The 21,419-nt window shown below is 34.0% G+C and overlaps 1 protein-coding gene across 1 annotated transcript in view; it reads right to left on the bottom strand.

Moving 5' to 3' along the window:
• Positions 1 to 21,419, bottom strand: part of SEC63 (SEC63 homolog, protein translocation regulator) — a 74,398-nt gene that overhangs the window by 38,513 nt on the left and 14,466 nt on the right. The window contains exons 2-8 of the mRNA XM_041758961.1: positions 19,624 to 19,723; positions 14,349 to 14,463; positions 12,669 to 12,781; positions 5,740 to 5,801; positions 4,652 to 4,710; positions 3,167 to 3,217; positions 1,788 to 1,896 (exon numbers count right to left, since the gene is read on the bottom strand). Of these exons, the coding sequence (XP_041614895.1) occupies positions 1,788 to 1,896; positions 3,167 to 3,217; positions 4,652 to 4,710; positions 5,740 to 5,801; positions 12,669 to 12,781; positions 14,349 to 14,463; positions 19,624 to 19,723 (609 nt within the window). The remainder of the gene's footprint in view (positions 1 to 1,787; positions 1,897 to 3,166; positions 3,218 to 4,651; positions 4,711 to 5,739; positions 5,802 to 12,668; positions 12,782 to 14,348; positions 14,464 to 19,623; positions 19,724 to 21,419) is intronic.

Genomic DNA, 21,419 nt, shown 5'->3' with positions numbered 1-21,419 from the left:
CTGTGAACCTCGACTTTTTCACAGATGTGCCTGACACACAGTAAGCACAGTTATTAATATGTGCAACTTACTACCATCATTATCCTCAAATATTTCATGAAACACCTATTCCTAAGACAACTATATAATAAATGATGCCAACACTAAAGTAAACAAGGATACATAAAACCAAACCTACCAGAAGCTAAACAATGCTTTTCTAATAGAACTGTGTAAGGCTAAGTGTCACTCTCAGAAATAAATCAGAAATCAAGATCACTGATGCAAAAAACACATTAAAACACATCATAAACTTGAGACATTTTCATAAGAGGGTTTCTGTATTCATATTTCAATTCAACATAAGAGTGATATGTGTGCATGAGGGAGAGTTAACAACCACTTGTTCCTCAGAAATAAAAGATCTCATTCCTCAAAAATAAAAGATTTGTTCACACAGTCGCATGATTCGGAGTCTCTTTCTCATTAACAACAAAAATTAATAAAACTGGCAAATCGAAATTATAGAAAAGTCCATTTTGGTTTTGGAACAAAAGTGTATTCGACAATGAGGCACAATTTAAAACTTTTTAAAACTTGTATCTTCATTTTTTTCCCCCAAGGAGGAGAAGCAGGGTTTGTCTAGGATATGTCTATAATTTCTGCAGAGCAGTGATTCTGAAAGGCATAAATGTTAGCTTTACGGAATCAAAGAAAGTACTTTAAATGGAGCTTCTGGGATCCCTGGGTGGCGCAGCGGTTTAGCGCCTGCCTTTGGCCCAGGGCACGGTCCTGGAGACCCGGGATCGAGTCCCACGTCCGGCTCCTGGTGCGTGGAGCCTGCTTCTCCCTCTGCCTGTGTCTCTGCCTCTCTCTCTCTGTGTGACTATCATAAATAAATAAAAATTTAAAAAAAAAAAAAAAGATTGCTTAAATGGAGCTTCTTTTTCCATAAAGTAATTCTGAATTATGACTCTGGGAATGAAATATTCTGGCAGTTTTCTTTCAACACACAAAATCTCTATTTATTTTTACTAAGATTAATACAGTATAATGTACTGTTTTAGGGCTTGGGAACCAGACTGCTTGAGTTCGATCCTAACTCTACCACTTACTGTATCCTTAAGCTCAGTTTCCCTATCTATAAAATGTGCTTAAAAACAGTAACTTACTTATGAGAGCAAAATAAAGCTTAAATGAGTTAACACATACATAATCCCTAGCAATTCCTGGCACACTACACTCAAGAAATGTTAGCTAGTATTATTACAAAATTAACTTATATGAAGCTTTGCCTTAAAATTTCTAAGGGGAAAAATATATATATATTTATATTTCTGTTATTCCCAATTACTCAGATATCTATCTATAGATAGATAGATAATTGGGATAATTGGGTAATTGGGAATAACAGAAATACATGTGATAAAGGGTGTTAGCATTTTCCTCAGCTTTAGTTATACGAACGGAGTATAACACTGAAATGAAGTGTCTCCAGTTGAATATATATCGACCCCACATGAATGACTCAGAAAGGGTAGCCTAGGTGTCTCAGCGGTTTAGCGCCGCCTTTAGTCCAGGGCCTGATCCTGGAGACCCAGGATCCAGTCCCACGTTGGGCTCCCTGCATGGAGCCTGCTTCTCCCTCTGCCTGTGTCTCTGCCTCTCTCTCTCTTTCCGTGTGTGTGTGTCTCATGAATAAATAAAATTAAAAAAAAAAAAAAAAGAAAACACTAAGGGAGAAAAAATATATATATAAAAAAAGAATGACTCAGAAAATAATATCATGACTACTTAAATTTACTTACGTTTCATATCCATATTTCGGGTTTTATAAACAAAATATGTATAAATCTGTGTTGTGCGTATTAAAATCTGGTCTCCACTATAGCGTATTGAGCGATACCACCAAGAGCCCTAAAATGCAAATAAAATTGAACAATAAATAAAGTATCAAAACCACAATAAATATTAGGTTTGATGCAGAATATGTTTCTGGCCAAATTTTCTAAATGTTCATAAAACAAGTAACGATACCTGAACTTTAGAACAAATGTTTTGTTACATATTTCAAATTATTTAGCAAGTATTTATACTGCCCAAGACCTAAACAGCAACCTACACCTCACTATATATATATATATATATTTATTTATTTATTTAAAATATATTATTTATTTTAAATATATATATGTATTTTTTAAAACATTTATGTTTCAGCTAGAAACTGAAGACAAAACAGAAACCAAAACAACCCATTGCTTTAAAAGCACAAGCTGGTTCCTGACACACACAGGTTGTATTCAATAAATATTTGTTATGTAAGGTCAGGAGCAATTTTACTGTTAATATACTACTTTCATTCATTTGATTCCATACAGCTGGATCCTCACACAACAACCCTATGATGAAGGCAAGACAACTTAATTATTAGTTTACTATGAGACTCAGGAACTATAAGACCTGAGAGAAAACCACCAGTCACAAATGAAAAGAAAGTCACAAAATCATAAACTTTGTTATGTCCATATTGAGGTATTATTGCACTTATTTTTAAAAATGAGGTTGCTCTAATATAGGAAGCAAAAGAAGTCACAGAACAATACATACAGTAAGATGATTTTTTTTAAGTGTGTATGTATATAAAATTCAAAGAAAAATATCTGAAAGGGGCACCTGGGTGGCTCAGTTGGTTAAGTGTCCAACTCTTGATTTCAGATCAGGTCGTGATCTCAGGGTCCAAGGGATTCAGCCCTGCACTGGACTCCGTGCTCAGCAGGGAGTCTGCTTGAGATTCTCTTACTCCCTCTCCCTCTGCACCCCCACTCAAAATAAACAAATAAATCTTTTAAAAAAAAATCTGAAAGGGAGAACACCAAATTTAGCTGTGATTATCTCTAACAAAGAAATGAAGTTGAGAGAGGTGATAAAGGAAGACATTCTTAATTCTAAATACATCTGTATATTTCAGTTGTGTTTAACTTTTATTGGGAGGAGCTATATATACTTTAACATACTCAGATGATATCACCTTTAGAAGACCTTTAAAGTACAGCTGAATACAAGATTCTTAAAATTCAAGGATCAATTGATTATACTCTAATACAAATTACAATCTTATAGAGACTCCAAAGCATGCCACCAATTCCCTTTCCAAACATTGTTAATAAAGAGAATTAGAACTTACTACAACAACTGGAAGGATAACCATGAATGCCAATCCATATACAAGTAAAACCTAGAATTGAAAAGGAAATAAGTATGGTTTTCACAGGTAAATTATAACATCTAAGAACACTTATTTTTAGGCTTACATGGGGGAGGCACTATCAAAAGCATTCCTCATGTATTATTTGATTTAATCCTTATTTTCAAACTTTAGGAGAAAGACATCATTATTACTTTCCTTTTGCAAATAGAGAACCTGCAGCACACACATAGGTAACATGACTTTTCCTAGGTCACAAAGCTAGTAAGTGGTGGAGCGAGTATTGGAATCCTGGCACTTCAAATCTAAAAACTTATACTCTTATCCACTATAATAAATTATCTTTTAATCTCCTCTGTAGATAACACCAGCAAAACAGCTTTATAAATTATATTTTCCTTCCAGTCAGGTATTTATAGATGCACCCTTTAGCAAGTAGTTAGTGTCTTGGAAATAAATACTAGAACCCTGGTTCTTTATCAAGGAGTAATTTCCTAATGTTCTGTTTACAAGTAATTTCTGTCTATTGGTCTTAGATTTTTCTGCTACTACTTAATCCCAAATATGATAGCTAACTATCTTTCTCTTCTCCAGTATTCCCAAAGTAATCCTAAGCATGACAAACATTCTTATATACAGAAACCATATATCCCTGAAAATAACAAAATGGTCATCCACTAGAACATTAAACCTTCATTTTCAAAAATTTCAGATTATATGAATTTTGTTTTTTATTGCTTCAAAGACAGCTCCTAATCATTTTTAAGAAATGTGAAATAGGGAAACATCTATTCCTGAACAATAGGTTAAGATAATTTCTGATGTTTTAAGAGTTGCAGCATCTATCACTGATTAAAAGTATGATATCTTGGGGAGCCTCAATGGCTCAGTTGGTTGAGCCTCTGACTCTTGGTTCTGACTCAGGTTGTGATCTCACAGTCATGGGATCAAGCCTCACACTAGGCTCCAGCTCCACACTCAGTGAGGAGTCTATTTCAGATTCTTTCTCCCTCCCCCTGTGCTCCTCCCCATTCACTCACTTGCTCTGTCAGGTAAACAAAATCTTAAAAAAAAAAAAAAAGTCTAATAACCTACTGACTTCCTAAGTAACATATGGAATATATATATATATCATTAAGCATATATTTATTAACATTAATTGAACTTGGATAAATGTGAAATGAAGGATAATTTAAATTTTGAGTACTACTTAGGATACCATATAAAAACCGTAGTTCTCCAAACCAAGGATAAGACCCAACCTGAAACTGCCTCCAAAGAAATCACACCTTCAAAGTTTTAAAACTACATTTACTGCCCAAACAGCAATCTAATCACGAGAACCAATTATCTTCTCTATTATGTAAAAATAGTTTTGACAATACACAGTTACATTAAAAACAACATAGCAGTATTTTGTTACAGCTCTCTTTATTATAATGTGTCTTATTTACATGCACTCACCAAAATTGAGTTTTTCTGGTCAACTATCCAAGCTGGCAAGGCGATTCCAAAGCTTGTGGCTAAAATAGAAAGAGTATTTCTGAAGAATCTCCTCCACTTTCAGTTTTATTATTTAGTTATATTCCCAAATTCTGCCTCCCAAACTATTCCCCTTCCCCAAAAAAAGCTTTGAGAAAGACTGTATTTTTTTTTAAGATTTGTTTGTTTATTTATTTATGATAGAGAGAGAGAGAGAGAGAGAGGCAGAGACACAGGCAGAGGGAGAAGCAGGCTCCATGCCTGGAGCCCGATGTGGGACTCGATCCCGGGACTCCAGGATCGCGCCCTGGGCCAAAGGCAGGCGCCAAACCACTGAGCCACCCAGGGATCCTGAGAAAGACTGTATTATGTGTGCTCCCAACACGTAAAAGTTCATGGATTTTTCAGGAAGGGGCGGGAGCTCAACCGAAGTACATAAATTCCTTCTTATTTAAATCTAAATTCTTTTGGGGGCACCTGGGTAGTTCAACTGGTTGAGTGTCTGACTCTTGACTTCAGCTCAGGTCATGATTTTGGAGTCAGAATCGAGCCCCACCATCAGCTCCACACTCAGTGGGGAGTTTGCTGGATTTTCTCTCTCTCCCTTTCCCTCTGCCTCTTCCCCCTGCTCACATTCTTTCAAATAATAAATCTTTAAAACATTAATAATTAAATCTAAATTCTTTTATATATCCTGAGTAAACTCTATGAATACATAAGAAAACGTTTAAAGTCAGTAAAGAACAACAGATTGTTTTTTTTTTTTCAACAGATTGTTTTTATCCAACTTTTATCAACTGCTAGCTGGAAATGATGAATAATTACAGTGATTACTCTTCTCATCAAACCAATCTAAGTTCTATCTTTCAAACTTGTTGCTAGAAAGAAAAATAAAGTAAAAATTAGCTAAAGAGAACTCAATTTACATATCTAATTTTTTGAGGTTATAATTTTCCAATTCACAAACTAAGAAAATCAAAAATTCTTTTCAATCTATTAATATTTTCATTACATATATAAATGTGTGTATATAACACAGGTAATTTTTAATTATTTATTATTTATCACACCTTGAGGGCCATCTGGATTTCCAAACTCTTCCCAATTTTTCCGGGACTCTTCATCAGTTAAACTAGCATCAAAAGAAACAAAATTGTGAAATTAGAAAGCCACATCTGAAAAGTAAATACTCATATATACAAACTCTATTAACTAACCAATTCATTTCTTAAAGATATTAATTTCAGAAAAATCAAGAAAAGCCTCTCTGAAAGCAGAAAACAAGAGAGAGAGGAAAGCAAGGAGTTCTACATTAAAGCAAATGAGAACTACTGAGCCTTTACAAAAATTCCTGGTTGGCCCATGGGTTCTCAAGTTTTGCCAGTTCAAGCTGGAATGTAAAACATTAAAGGTTACTACATTTTTATAAGAAGACAGTAAGGATTATAGGTGACTTTTCTCTTATATTCTTATATATTTTCCAAAATTTCTTCAATGAGCATTGTTTATACTTTAATAATATATACCTATTTATAAATTTAATACAAATAATAATAATCCCTCCAAAACTGGTACCAAATTCTCAAAAAAAAAAAAAAAAAAAGAAAGAAAAGAAAAAAACACCTGTAAAATTCCATTGCTATAGTAAAAGTTATTTGCATTGTGCTGAGGTCACAATTTTCTCCTAAAACAACTGCCAAAAGGACTAGGTAAATACCTTTTAAACCAACAGCTTCCTAATCCAGCAATATAAAAATAACAGAGTGATCTTTTTTAAAAAACTTAAAAAGAAATATAACCTTTGACCTGGGCAATGGCTCAAAGCACAGAATGAGAGTGGTTTTTTATTCCAGGTCCCAAAATAGATGTCAAAAAAAAAAAAAAAAAAAACCACTTAAAGAAAATTTCAAATCCTTCAAAAATTTTACAATGTTCTTAAGGAGACAATGCAGACACACACAAAATGACCAGTAATATCATTAAAAAGGCATTTTTGAAGACCAAGTGGCAAAAGATTATGTTTATGTCCAAATTTAGTTTTAATATTTCTATTTCCCAGAACATATACACAGAGGATACAATGTGGTTTTCATTCAACAAAGCTCCACATTGAGGGAAAATGCAGAAGTACCTTAAAAAATTGTAAAAATTTTTCAATGATTTTAATTTTTTTCATCTAAACCATAATTTCTATTATTATTTTTAAGCAAGCTCTACACCCAATGTGGGGCTTGCACTCACAACCCTGAGATAAAGAGTCACACACTCTACTGACTGAGCTAGCCCCCTAATTTTTTTTAATTGAAGTATAGTTAACACAGTATTAGTTTCAGGTGTACAAATAGTGATTGACAAGTTTATAATTATGCTGTGCTTACCACAAGTGTAGCTATCATCTGTCACTCTACAATGCTATCATAATACCATTCACTATATTCCCTATGCTGTTTATCTTATTCCCTGCCTTATTTCACTTAGCATAATACCCTTATTTGCTCTACCTTATTTCACTTAGCATAATACTTCTAGTTCCACTCATGTTATCATATAGTAAGATCATATCAAATAGTAAGATCACATCCTTTTTTATGGCTAGGTAAGAGTCCTGTGCGTGTTCGTGGGTGTGTATACCACCATCTTCCTTATCCATTCATCTATCAGTGGATGCTTGGGTTGCTTCCATTACTTGCCTATTGTAAATAATACTACAATAAATATAGAGGTGCACGTGGCTTTTTGAACGAATGTCTCTGCTTTCTTTGGGTAAAAATCCAGCAGCAGAATTACTAAATCACAGTGTATTTATATATTTAATTTTCTGAGAAACCTCCATACTGTTTTCCACAGTGGCTGCACAAATTTACATTTCTACCAACAGTGCACAGACTACCTCCTTGCCAACACTTATTTTTCTTTTTGATTGTAGCCATTTTGACAGGTGCAGGGTGATAACTCACTGTGGTTTTGATTTGTATTTTTCTGATGATTAGTGCTGAGCATCTTTTCATGTGTCTGTTGATCATCTACCTATATGTCTTCTTTGGAAAAATGTCTATTAAGGTTCTCTGCCCATTCTTTAATTGTATTGTTGGTTTTTTGATGTTGTATTGCTTAAGTTCTTTATATATTTAGGAAATTAACCTCTTGCTGAATGTATCATTTGCAAATATTTTCTCCCATTCAGTAGGTAGTTTTTGTTTTATTGGTTTCCTCCACGGTGCAAAAGCTTTTTTTAAAAAAAAATATATTTTATTTATTCATTCAAGAGAGACACAGAGAGACAGAGAGGCAGAGACACAGGCAGAGGGAGAAGCAGGCTCCCTATGGGGAGCCTGATGTGGAACTCAATCCCAGGACCCTGGGATCACGATCTCAGCCAAAGGCAGATGCTCAATTACCTAGCCACCCAGGGGCCCCTGCAAAAGCTTTTTATTTTGGTGTAATCCCAATAGTTCATTTTTGCTTTTGTTTCCCTTGCCTTACAATCTTTTTTTAAATCTTTTTAAGTAGGCTCCATGCCCAATGTGGGGCTTCAACTTATGTCCCTGAGATCAAGAGTCACATGCTCTTCTGACTGAGCCAGCCAGGCACCCCTGTCTTATGATTTTTATCTAGAAAAATGCTACTATGGCAGGTCTCAAAGAAATTACTGCCTAAGTTCTTCTGAGTGTTTTATGGTTTCTGGTCTTCTTAAGTCTTTAATCTATTTTGAGTTTATTTTTATATATAAAAGTGGTCCAATTCCATTCTTTTGCATATAAGAATTCTTTTCCAGTTTTCCCAGCACCATTTTTGAAGACACTGACTTTCTCCATTGCATATTCTTGCCTCCTATGTCATGGATTAATTGACCATATAAATCCCAGGTTTATTTCCAGACTCTCTATTCTGTTCCATTGATCTGTGTGTCTATTTTAGTGCCAATACTATATAGTTTAGTTACTATAACCTTGTAGTATATCTTGAAATATGGAATTGTTATACTTCCAGCTTTGTTCTTCTCCCTCAAGACTGTTTTGGCTATTCAGAATCTCTTGACTGGGGAACCACAAGTGATTCCATATAAATTTTAAAATTATTCTAGTTCTGTGAAAAATGCTGTTGGTATTTGGATAGGGATTATATGGAACCTGTAGATTGCTCTGGGTAATACAGACATTTAAAAAATTTAACTCTTCAATCCATGAGCATAGAATATTTTTCCATGTTTGTGTCATATTTTTAATTTCTTTCACCATTGTTTTAGTTTTCAGAGTATGGGTCTTTCATCTTAAGATTATTTCTAGGTATTTTATTCTTTTCTTATTTTTTAAAATTTTTTTATTTTTTTATTATTTTTATTCTTTTTAATTTTTTTATTTTATTCTTTTTGATGCAATTGTTTCGAAATTGTTTTCTTAAATTCTCTAGATCATTATTAGTGTGTAAAAATGCAACCAACTTCTAGGTATTAACTTTGTACCCTACAACTTTACTGAATTCAATTATTTTTAAAAGTTTTTTTGGCAGTCTTTACGGTTTTCTATGTATAGTATCATGCCATCTGCAAATGATTATAGTTTAACTTGTTCCTTACCAATATTGATGTCTCTTTTTTTTTCTTGTCTGACTGCTACGGCTAGTACTTCCAATGCTAGGTTGGATAAAAGTGGTGAGAGTAGACATCTTTGTCTTAATTTGCTCAGTTTTTCACCACTGAGTATGATGTTAGCTGTGGGTTTTTCATATATGGTCTTTATTACACTGAGGCATGTTCCCTTCTAAATCCACTTTGTTGAGAGTTTTATCATAAACAGATGTTGAATTCTGTGAAATGCTTTTCCTTAATCTATTGAGATGATTATGTGATTTTTATTTTTTTTGCTCTGTTAATGCAGTGTAGCACACTGGTTGATTTTTGCAAATACTGAGCCACCCTTGCATCCCCAGAATAAATCCTACTTGATTGTGGTGAATGATCCTTTCAGTGTATTGTTGAATGCAACTTGGTAGTATTTTGTTGAGGATTTCTGTACCTATGTTCATCAAGGATAGAAAATATTTTTAGATTTATCAATTTGGTCATTTAAAAAAAACAAGTACATTGACATCTTCAGTCCCTTTGTAACTCCACTTATACTACTTGACCTAAGTCCACAGTAAAATATAGAAGCCAACAAAAAGCACTGTCGGAGAGACTGCAAGCTCATAAAGAGGGATATTTATGGTGGCTCTTTTTTAACTAAGGGAGGGACAGTTCTCAAAATATTTTTCTCTGGTTTCCCAGTACAACTGTCCACCCACCCAGGGCTTTAGCTACTATTTTTCTCAATATTCTGTCTTCTAATCAGATTACTTTCCCAAAAGTAATTATCTGTCTGCTCTACCTTCCTGATGATGGCAGAATAAACTGTTCTGTTCTCTATACAATGCCCTCAGATTTTGCGAAAAAAAGCATAGCTCACATCATAGAAGCACTCGATTTTTTTCAAACTGCAAACACAGGTGATTACCATTCCATTAATTCATTAAGCTGACTTGTACAATTGGTGTGTGACAGGCACCATGCGCCATACTCAAATTAAAGGAATTTTATCAACTTTTTAAAAGTGTAAGAAAACAAATAATTTTGGCTACTTATTAGTGCTTCAGTATAATACCATTACTAAGACTTAAAGTACTTAAAAGTTGTGTAATTTTGGTATAACTCATATATAATAAGCTTATATATATGTGTATATATATAAGCTTAAAAAGACCAATGATATTAACATAATTTTTAAAAATTCAATGAGTCTAAAGTTTCCTAAACATGATTATATCCCTTAACTTTGCAAGTGGGAGGTTGTGTCATAGATCCTATTACAAATCCAATAAAATCTGTAACCCTTCTGCCCTGGAAAAATGCACAGTTAAAAATACATATAGATTCTGTGTACAGTTTCAGGGGCCCCAGATTTTATATCCTAACCTAGATAATAATTCATTAAATTATAGGTGACTGACCCTGAGTTGACTATATAAAGCTAAGTTACATATTTATGTATAGGAACACATGAAAACACAGGCTTTTTAGTTAAAAAAAAAAAAAGTAGCTTTAAAGTAACATCTACGGTGTTCACTTGTTATAAAGTAAGTTAAACATAGGTTTTACACATGAAAGCCAAATCCCAACTACATCCAAAAGAGAAGCCAGAAACTATGAACCAGAAAATTCAATAGCTGGTCTCACTCCTCTAAAATAACCAGACTTCTTTCCTTTAAGCTAGAAACTGGTATGAAGAAATAGGAATGACCCAGCTTATTATTATAATGGACAAATAAGGGAAGAGAAAACTATCCTGAACAGCCAAAGCAAATTCTAAAAAATTTTAGAATTCAGGGATCCCTGGGTGGCTCAGTGGTTTAGTGCCTGCCTTTGGCCCAGGGCATGATCCTGGAGTCCCGGGATCGAGTCCCACATCAGGCTCCCTGCATGGAGCCTGCTCTTCCCTCTGCCTGTCTCTGCCTCTCTCTTTCTGTGTCTCTCATGAATAAATAAATAAAACCTTTAAAAAATAATAAAAAATAAAAAATTTTAGAATTCAGTTCAAAGCCTATAAATGCATTTCAAAAGCTGCTTGAGTTATACTTAGGCTGTTAGAGCTATGCATAAAATGGGGACTTCAATCACTCAGAACTTATATTTAGTAAAATGTACCTTTATCTAACTCATTTATACTTCCACAAGTTATAAGATCTTGAAGTTCTGGGTCCCACAGTCATTTTATTTCTTCATTTGCCTAATGGACCATCAACTATTTAAGACATTTTACTTATAAAATATTCTACAGCTTGATCATGTAACTGAGTTAAAACCAAAGGCCAGATATTATTCTTCTGTACTTTTTAGAATAGTGACCATACATCATAAAGAGTCAGATTTCCAGTAACCTGAGAACAAAATCATCAACTTAAAAATGTTACAATACTTGAAAACTGAGGAGGAAAAAAATAACTGTACCAAAAGCACTAAAATTAAAATTACTAATTAAATAGTCTTAGCTATCTGATTTTCCTGAGTATCTTCAGTTCTTTTTAAATTACCTAAAGACAGCAATTAAGGCATTGAAACACTTGGGCAATGAGAATAAATGCTTGGAGGAGACACAATGAAAAAGAGAGGAGACATCAACTGAAAGACAGCAATCTGGAGGATATCTGCTATACAGAAAAGAAAACGTAGTACACACTTCAGGAAGCTCCTGAAGGCACTGCTTTATCGCAGAATCCTATTCACATACATAACAAGCGACTCAAAAAAAGAAGGGAGAGGAGGCACAGTCAATATATACTTTTATTAAGCACAAAATGAGTATTTCCCAAACTTCTGTAATTCATACACCACTTTCACAGTTTGCTATTATATCTGAGTATCCTATCATTTACTTCCATTTTTAAAACTAGCTTACAAAATTATACATCACGGAGTCCTAAAAACAGACATCTTGTCTGTATTTTACTCTTTAATTTAACATAAGAGCTATATGGGGATATGCCTATCAGTCCTGAAGAATCCAGCTAACTTTTATCTCTTGTAATATTAACACTCAAGAAGGAAAAATTACTTCCAATTTTATATACTCTATCCTGTTTCTCCAAAATTAAATTAGTCTTTAGATAGCTTAATGAGACAAGCTACATTTCCAAAACAAGAGAAGTAGATCTAGCCTAATAAAAGCCTAGAAATGAAAACAAGGTGTTAAGTGTATCCTCTTCTAATCAGCATGCTTGGAAAATAACTCCATTAATGTATTACCTACTACTTAATTTAACAAACTTCATGGGCAAAAGTACTACTCTAAGTTACTTAAAATTCAAGTTTAGTTAAATTAGCACTTTAGGGTTGTCAAGGTAGTTCCATAAGTAATAGACTCAACACATGAGGTCAGCATTTAAAAGTGTTTAACAACTATTTCATTCAAATAAAAAACTATCTTTACCACTCCTAAAAATGTGTAATGGGTTCTATGATACTTACGCTGCATAAGCTTTTGCTATCCTCATGAACATAACTTCATCACCTCCTTTATCTGGATGATATTTAAGTGACAGCAAACGATATTGTTTCTTAATTTCTGCTACTGTTGCCCCCTAAAAGGAAAGCTTTGTTTTAATAAAAATATGCACAATGCTGTAAAACCATAATTCATCCCATTTTGAACTTTAAATATAAACTATTCATGAGATGCCTGGGTGGCTCAGTGCTTGAGCATCTGCCTTTGGCTCAGGGCATGATCTCGGAGTCTTGGGATCCAGTCCCACATTGGGCTCTGCATGGAGCCTGCTTCTCCCTCTGCCTGTGTCTGCCTCTCTCTCTGTATCTCTCATAAATAAATAAACAAAAATCTTAAAAAAAAAAAAAAACTACTCAATATTTTCAAAAAGAGAAAATGCTTTCATCCTGTATGTTTGTCCCATAAATTTCAGCCCATGTATCTTTTAAATAAAAATATACTTATTTTGTCCAATATATTTATTTTATTGAGCACCTACTAGGAGTCATGTGATTCAGTAGGCACCAATAATTTAAGAATGAAAACCACACAATGCCATACTGAAATAAAATAAAATAAAAGGATAGTAACATTTAAATATCAAAGAACTATCACAGTAAATTAAGTCTGAAGAAACTCTCAAATCAAAGGTTAACTTCCTTTCTAAGAAATAATCTGAAGAACATCTGGTTTCATTTGTTTATCAGTATTTTAATTTTAAACACATAAGTTTATCTTAGCTTTTCCTAATTAGACTCAATTTCTATCAATAAATTTTTCATATTTTATGGCATTAAATTGTCCCTAAATATTTTAATCTTAAAAAAACTCTTTGATGATTATCACCATCACAATAAGAAAAATCAGATATGCAAATTTTGCTTCTACAAAACATAAAACTAGAAAACATGGTTTGTATTTGTATTATATTAATATCTGGATAAAGCCACCTACTGAGCAAATACTAGAAGTAAACAAAGTGGTTCGGGAAAAAAATGGAAAGAGCACTAGATTCAGCTTGGCTAATTAGAAGTTATGGGACTCTAGACAAGACAAAAATTTTCCAGGCCTTGTTTTCTCCATTGGCAAAAAAAGCTAGATGATCTCTAGCACTCATTTCAATTCTAACTTTCCACTGATATATCTAAAAGACAGATTTTCTACTGGGATTCATCAATCAAGTTCAATTAAGAGATCACCTAAGGAGTCTATCCAAAGTTAATCTGAATTTCCATTAACAATGAAACAATGAAGTTCTTTATAAGACATAAAGACTTAACACACTGCTTTAGTGTTAATTAACACATGATCATGAGATTTTTACCACCCAAAATACATGATCCTCCTGGTTTTAACTTTGCATTAAACCAATCTTATAAAAATCTTTAAAAAATATACTTCCTAAAAATAAATAAAATAAAAAATACATTAATTTCTTATCTCATCTTCAAATATTATATTTTGCAATTTCAAAGTAAGCCTTACAAGGATGGAAATTAACATCTGTAGCTTAAAAAACATGTATATATTAGAATAATAATGGATAAGATACATACCCAAAGTCTGATTTCTTTAGGCACAACCCAATTTTTTTGGATATGGACTTATATAGTGTCTTCATACAGTCAATAAACTACTGCACATTATGTAAAAATACTACTTACAGGATCCAAATTTAATACTTCATAAGGATTGTATTCTTGGTATTCTCGGTCTGTTTTGGAAACTTTGTATGCAAGAAATAAGAACAATGCCCATCCTGCAAGCAGAACTATTTTCCTGTTTAGGAAAAACATAAGTGAAATATAAATAAATACATCTATGTAGTATTCCTTTAAGAGTCTATGCAGACATTATGGCAGATCAAGACAATAAAACAATCTAAAGTGTTTTACATCATTGATACTGACTCCATTCTACAATCTCTTGAACAGTGCCCTTTTTACCTTTGAATTCCCTAGAATCTATACTGCGCATCTAGATCTTGCATGTAATATTCCCTCAATAACTATTTACAGAATTTTATGTATAGAACTTAATGTAACTTATTAACTAATGGTTTTAATTTGATCAAAACATGTTAATACTAAGTATTTAATAAACCATTTAATGTAAAAAAAAAAAAAAAAAAAGCTGCTCTTAACCTAGCAATTAGACTTTTAGTAAGATAAACTGCAAAAAATAATGGGTCAATTGTGCAATGATGAATGAATAGTCTTGTTTATAACAATTAAACTTTGGGAACAAATTAAATGTCCATTTATATGGAACTAATTAAACAAACCATTTATAGGAGACTAAATAAACCAAGACACAGCCAAATAACTAGCCAATACAGATATAAGAAGATGTACATAATAGGATAAAAATGGGATATAAAGGAATATATAGTTTGAAAAAAACTTAACAATTTCTCTCCAATATGTTGTTTAGTAAAAATATTTAAAAGACTGATATTACCAGTGTTGGAGAGGCTAAAGAAAAAAGAAACTACACTCTGTACACTCTGAAGGATGATCTGGCAATAAAGTATCAAAAACCCTGCAGAAGTACACCCCTTTTTTTTTTTTTTTTTTTTTTTTTAAGATTGGGCGGTGAACCTGGCGGCGCGGTTGCCCCCCAGGGGAGCTTTGCCCCTAGGCGGCGGCAAAACGCTAGAGCTGAGAAGGCGCAGATCAGCCGAGGTCAAGACCTAGGCAGGCTGAGTGGTGTCGGGAAGCTCCACGGGCAGGGAGACGGGTCCTGGGTCTCAGATGGCTGAGCCCCCAGAGCGCAGATCACCGCTTTGACCGCGGCGCCCACCCGTGTCATGTGGGGGCCCAGAAAAGAACAGATCTACAGAGGAGTCTGTATGCTTGAGTCCCCTTTCCCGGATTCCACGTGAGCCTGGGGCTGTCTCCACTTCATTGTTTTATTATGTACAAACGCTACAGAACGAGGGGAGCAGACACGCTTGGGGTAAGAGGGGCCCGGTGGGGGGAGTTCACAGGGCAGACGGTGCACTGGGGCCGGGGGAGCAGCACACAGGCCATATCTATAGGGCAGGCGGGGCAGGAAGGGGTTAAAAACGAGATCCAAGCCAGCCAGATCGCAGGGAGTTGCGGGGGGGTGTCGTCCACCTTCTGATCTCCCCCCAAGGTCACAGTGCATGCAATAAAATATATGTACAGGAGCTGGATCCTTCCTCTGCGGGGGCCCTGCGGGGGCCTTAAAAGGGTGAAGTACACCCTTTTATCCATTTCAAGAAACTTAGAAATAAACTAGAATTAAGCATATAAAATATAAGGAGGGCTCTTGAGATGAGCACTGGGTATCATACTATATGTTGGCAAACTGTATTTAAATATTTTTTAAAATAATAAAAAGTAAAATTTAAAAAGCATATAAAATATAAAAATCTGATTACAGATACAAATAACAGAAAACACACACAGAGATGTCCATCAACAGAGTAGTAGACAAATAAATTAATGGTATATTAGAGATGTCCATCAACAGAGTAGTAGACAAATAAATTAATGGTATATTAATGAAGTAAAATGCCATCTAGCCAATAAAAACAGTATTTGCTGTGGAAGACTATCTACCTTGTATTGTTAAAACAAGAAAAACAGCTTTCAAAGGTATATGTATAATATAATGCTATTTTTAAAAAATAAAAGTTTATTAAAAATATAGAAGATAAATCATCTTAATAGTGGCTATCTTTAAATGATGGAATTGAGTAATTTTTATTTTTTATACTCTTTATATCACAATTTGTTACGCTAAACAGGAACTGCCAAACGCATGAAATGAATCACACAATGCCTAACCAAACAAAATGAGAGTGACCTATTTTCAAAGATAGAAAATGTTCCACGTTTAATTAAGCTAATTTGGTAGAAACCTACCTTATATATGTTTATTTGGAATGAACTTCTCGGATCAAGTTCCAACTCAACTACTGACCTTTATCATCCATTTAAAAAAAAAAATCTCCATCTCCCAAGTTCCCACCATCATGCTTTTGCTCTTGAATCTTTCTACCTATAATTCCCATTCCCCAGATCTGCCTATCTAAGCTCTATTCATCCTTCAAGACTCACTTCAAAGCAATCCTTACCCTTGTCAAGGTGATCAATGGGTAAACCAGGGTTACAATCACAAAGAAGCAAAAACCATGATCTTTCTCCTCTAATTCACTGCAAGCTCCTTGAGCACTTGGACAGGATCTTAGAAGCTTTGACTAACCCCAGAGTAGCTTATACACAAGTGGCATTCAGATGTAAATTTCTTTCTATCTGACCAAAATAATGTTCTAATCCTAATTAAGTACCTAATACTGTAAACTGCTTTCCACACTACCTATATCCCCAAAGAGGAAAAGGATGCCCTACCTGGAAAACTCCCACTTTTACCTAGCTATCTAGGGAAAGGTAACTAAAGAACACAGGCTCTGGAACAAAACTACTTGAGGTCAAATCCCAGCTTCACAACACTTATCTTGGGATGTTGCTTTGTCCTTTAATACTCAGAGTTTCCAATTTTTAGAGTGGGTTTGAGAATTAAATGAGATAAAGGTATGGAAAGCACCTAGAAGGCACCTCACAGATAGTAAATAATTCCTCTTAGCTGTTCTTAGTATTTCTTACCCAAATTTCAACCCTGAGTGGGAAGCCCTGAATCTCAGGCCAGAGTTTAGCACCCTTCCTCTGCTCTGTCATGGCACCCCCTCACAGCCCTTACTAAACTAAACTCTATTATCACTACTTGTTTACTCCACCCCTTTCTCCCACAACTGTCAAGTTGCTGAACCACATCTATTTGTTAATTACAATGTATCAGTTCCTGATATAATACCTGACACATAAATAACAGGCACACAATAACTACTTATTGAATAATGAAAATAATTTACATAGTAATTTTTAATTCAAAGCCAAAGCTTGCTATACCCTTGATATGCTACAGAACACTTGAAAATCTACAAGTTAACAATTCCACATTTTGTTTTGCCAATGCCCCAAAAGGCTAAAAAAGCTCAGAAAACAAAGATAAAAGTAAAATTGAAAATCACTAAATCAAGATTTAAAAGCAATCATGAGTAGAAGAGGAATCAAAACACCTAGGATATGTTATACCCCATGATAGAGACTTTACATGTTGCACCTGGCTCCCTGAGCCCAAGAATGAAGAAAGAAGTTCTTAAGAAAACCCTGGAGACTGATGACAACTGTAACAACCAATACAACCATGCTTTAATTTCCTGAAAGCCAAAGCAAAGGTGAAAACATAATGGATTTCATCATCATGATTTATACCCAATTTTTTAAAAACATATTTAGGTCCTGTGAAAAGATAAGCATTTTTCCCTACATACAGCATCAGTGATCAACTTGTGAAGTCTTGTGTTTTTACTCTAGGCATATATTAAAGGTCATTTTGTTGTTTTTTTTTTTTTTTTAATTAATTTTTATTGGTGTTCAATTTACCAACATACAGAAAAACACCCAGTGCTCATCCCATCAAGTGTCCACCTCAGTGCTAAAGGTCATTTTGGAAGCAACTTCCAGAAATTAAAGCATTACATAATGACTGCTTAATTACAAAACAATGCTTTAAGGTTAATTAAGTAGCACAAAGGTTTTGATGTTTCTTATCTTATCTAAATTATTCCTAGTTATCCTCTTAATTCTTCCTTATTTATAAACATCCCTTACTCTGTGCTTCCATTTAAGTAAATGAGTTTACTAATCACTGAAGAGACCTTCACAGAGTTGGGTTTTTTCCTTGAAAACTGAGGTTCGGATACCCACAAATTACTGACCAAAACTGAAAAAGGAAGAGATTGGGAGGCCAAAAATATTTGTCTTGCTACCTCATAAAACTTATAATTTAAAATGAAAAGCAAAAAAATAAAAAAATAAAATAAAATGAAAAGCAAAGAATAAACTGTGAACATAAAACTACTCCTGTAAACACTAATTCTGCCTTTTAGTTTCACATCAATGAAGAACTCTTAACATGAAAGCTAATAGTTCCCACCCTTTGCAAAGAAACTAAACCAGGCAAAGTAAAACCTTACAAAGAAAAACTATTTAAACTCCTTGAAGTTACACAGATATGCTGAAAACTATCATCATCATTTAAACCAAAATTAAAAAATAAATGGTTCTACTTTTGCTAATTTCCTTTGCTAGTTCCTCCTCTTATCTACTGGATAGACAGATATAAGTAATTCACAAGATACAATCCTCCAATGGCAACTTTTTTACCTATCAGATTAATCTATTATCTCAAAATTGATGACTTGGGGTGAAGGCCCAAAGCCTAGGCTCTAAAGCTTACCCCAGAACCTCACAAAATCAAACAGGCCTACTCTAATTTAACAGGCTAATGGTTTGTTTAATCAGATTGGCCTGCCAAAATAAAGGGTGACTAGGTCCCCACTCAAACACTTCCAACTTCAGGACCACAGTCAAGTTACTTCATCTTACTCTTAATTTTTTTATTTGAAAAAAAAAAATAGCAAAAATATCTACTTTGAGATAATAAAGTTATGAGATAACAACATATAAGCCCCTAAGCACAGCATCTGGCACATAGTATGTACTCAATAAACTTTAATTATCACTATGAAATGCAAACTTGATTATGTCACCTCCCTACTTTTCATAATCTTTTAAACATTTCCCCATAGTCTAAGGCAGAATTCTAATCCTGACAAGATGCACAAGTTCTTCCTTCAAGATTTGACTTCCCTTTCCTCCCACGTCAGAAGTACATTCTCTCTCCTCTGAACTTCTAAATCACTGTTTATAAAACTCCCAAATTCACATTTTATCCCTACTAAGACTACAATTTCTTTAAACATATGTTTTATTCATCATTATATCCATATTTTTGTTACCTAGCAAATAAGCACTAAGTACTTTTTTACTGAAACCAATTACTTACTTTACTGTAGGAATTATATTTGGCTGGGGTTTTAATAACCGTAAACGATACCACATACATCTTCCATATACTTTTCTGATATTCTTTAATCGAATTTGCTCTGTCAAAAAAATAAATAAATAAGGTGTTAAGTTAAAGCATTTTTCACAGTGAAGGCAAAACCAGTTAATACTATACTAACCATTATTATTATGCTAAAATTTTACTGGAACATAAAAGACTACCTAATCAAATAACCTTTAAGAAAAATTCACATTATAGGTTAATTTTTCTGTCACTCAGAACAAATGATCTACCTGGAAAATTTTGTTCAACTACCAGGCAATCATTTTTCATGTGAGACTTAAATAACTTCTAACTGAAAAACACAAAAAACTGACTTGAACCCAAAATATTTAGTCACATAATCAGTAATTTCTCAGAAATTCTCTCTTCTTTTCCCTTCTGCTATAGAAGGTACAAAAGTATAAAACAAGTGAAACATGCAGCTTAGTAAAGGAAGCTAAGCAGAAATAGCATTATTAAAAAAAAAAAAAAGAAATAGTATTATTCAATTATGTAAATAATTATGTTAAGTTAGAAAAACCACCCAAACCCGTGAGATGTTAAAATAGGTTCATATAGGAATGAGAAAAGGCATTATTTTACTCAACAGGAAAAATGTGTAACTCGATTAAAAAGGAATTAAACCAAGCCAAAATATCATGTATCGTTTTACTAAACTCATTACTATCACTTGAGTAACACTCCCAAGTTAAAAAAAAATATGTTTTAAAATAAAAATGTACCTTTTTACAAAGATGGCATGCAAAAGCAAAGAAAAAGCCCCTCCCCCTAAAGCTGAAGCCTAAACAAAAGCCTGAACGCCAAGAAGGCAGTACTAAAAAGCAACCTCAGCTACAAAAAAAAAAGAATATCTGCATGCCACCCACCTTCTGGTGGCCCAAGACACTCCAAAGGCAGCCCAAATATTTTCCTTGGAAGAGCAACAAGCTTGATCACTATGCCATCATCAAGCTCCCCGAGCAATGAGTCAGCCATGAAGAAGATAGAAGACAACAATAATTGTTGTGTTCACTAAGGATGTCAAGGCCAAGAAGCACCAGATCAAACTGATTATGAAGAAGCTCTATGACACTGACAAGAGCCAAAGGTCAACACCTCGATCAGGCCTGATGGAGAAGGCATATATATGGTCCACTGGCTCCTGACTATAATGCTTTTGTTGTTGCCAAAAAACTGAAATCACCTAAACTGACTCCAGCTGGCTAATACTAAATAGAAATTTTTTCACAATACTAAAAAACTACAAAACCACACTACTTAAATGAGATTTTAGATAAGAGAACATACATTGCATACAACAGAACGTTCCAAAGCTACCATGTAAGATGTCCAACTACCCTGTTAACCACCATGCTTTGAGGAAAGCATCCACACAGGAGAGGTATGTGGCAGGAGATATCAGAACCAGGTGTGATGAAGACAGATCCATATACAGGAAGGAGTGGTGACAGAAAAGAAGACTGGCAATATGCAGGGGAACTGATCAAATAAGTTAACATACATAACAGATAACTGGAATCAGTTTTTCACTGTCAGAGAAGGGAGATACACACATGAAAAAAATAAAAAGAATGAATCCTATGGTACTGAATTGGAATTAAAGATATCTATAGGGACTAATAGATTTTCATAGAGAAATACAGATGTATTCTATACATATGTATTCACTAGCACTATTAAGTGAGCCTAGGAGCAGTGAATGAGATCAATAGCAGTGAGAACATTGCACT

Source organism: Vulpes lagopus, chromosome 1, assembly GCF_018345385.1.
Source record: "Vulpes lagopus strain Blue_001 chromosome 1, ASM1834538v1, whole genome shotgun sequence".
NCBI lineage: Eukaryota > Metazoa > Chordata > Mammalia > Carnivora > Canidae > Vulpes > Vulpes lagopus.
Note: the sequence above shows the minus strand (reverse complement) of the source record. Positions and strands in the feature narration are given on the sequence as shown.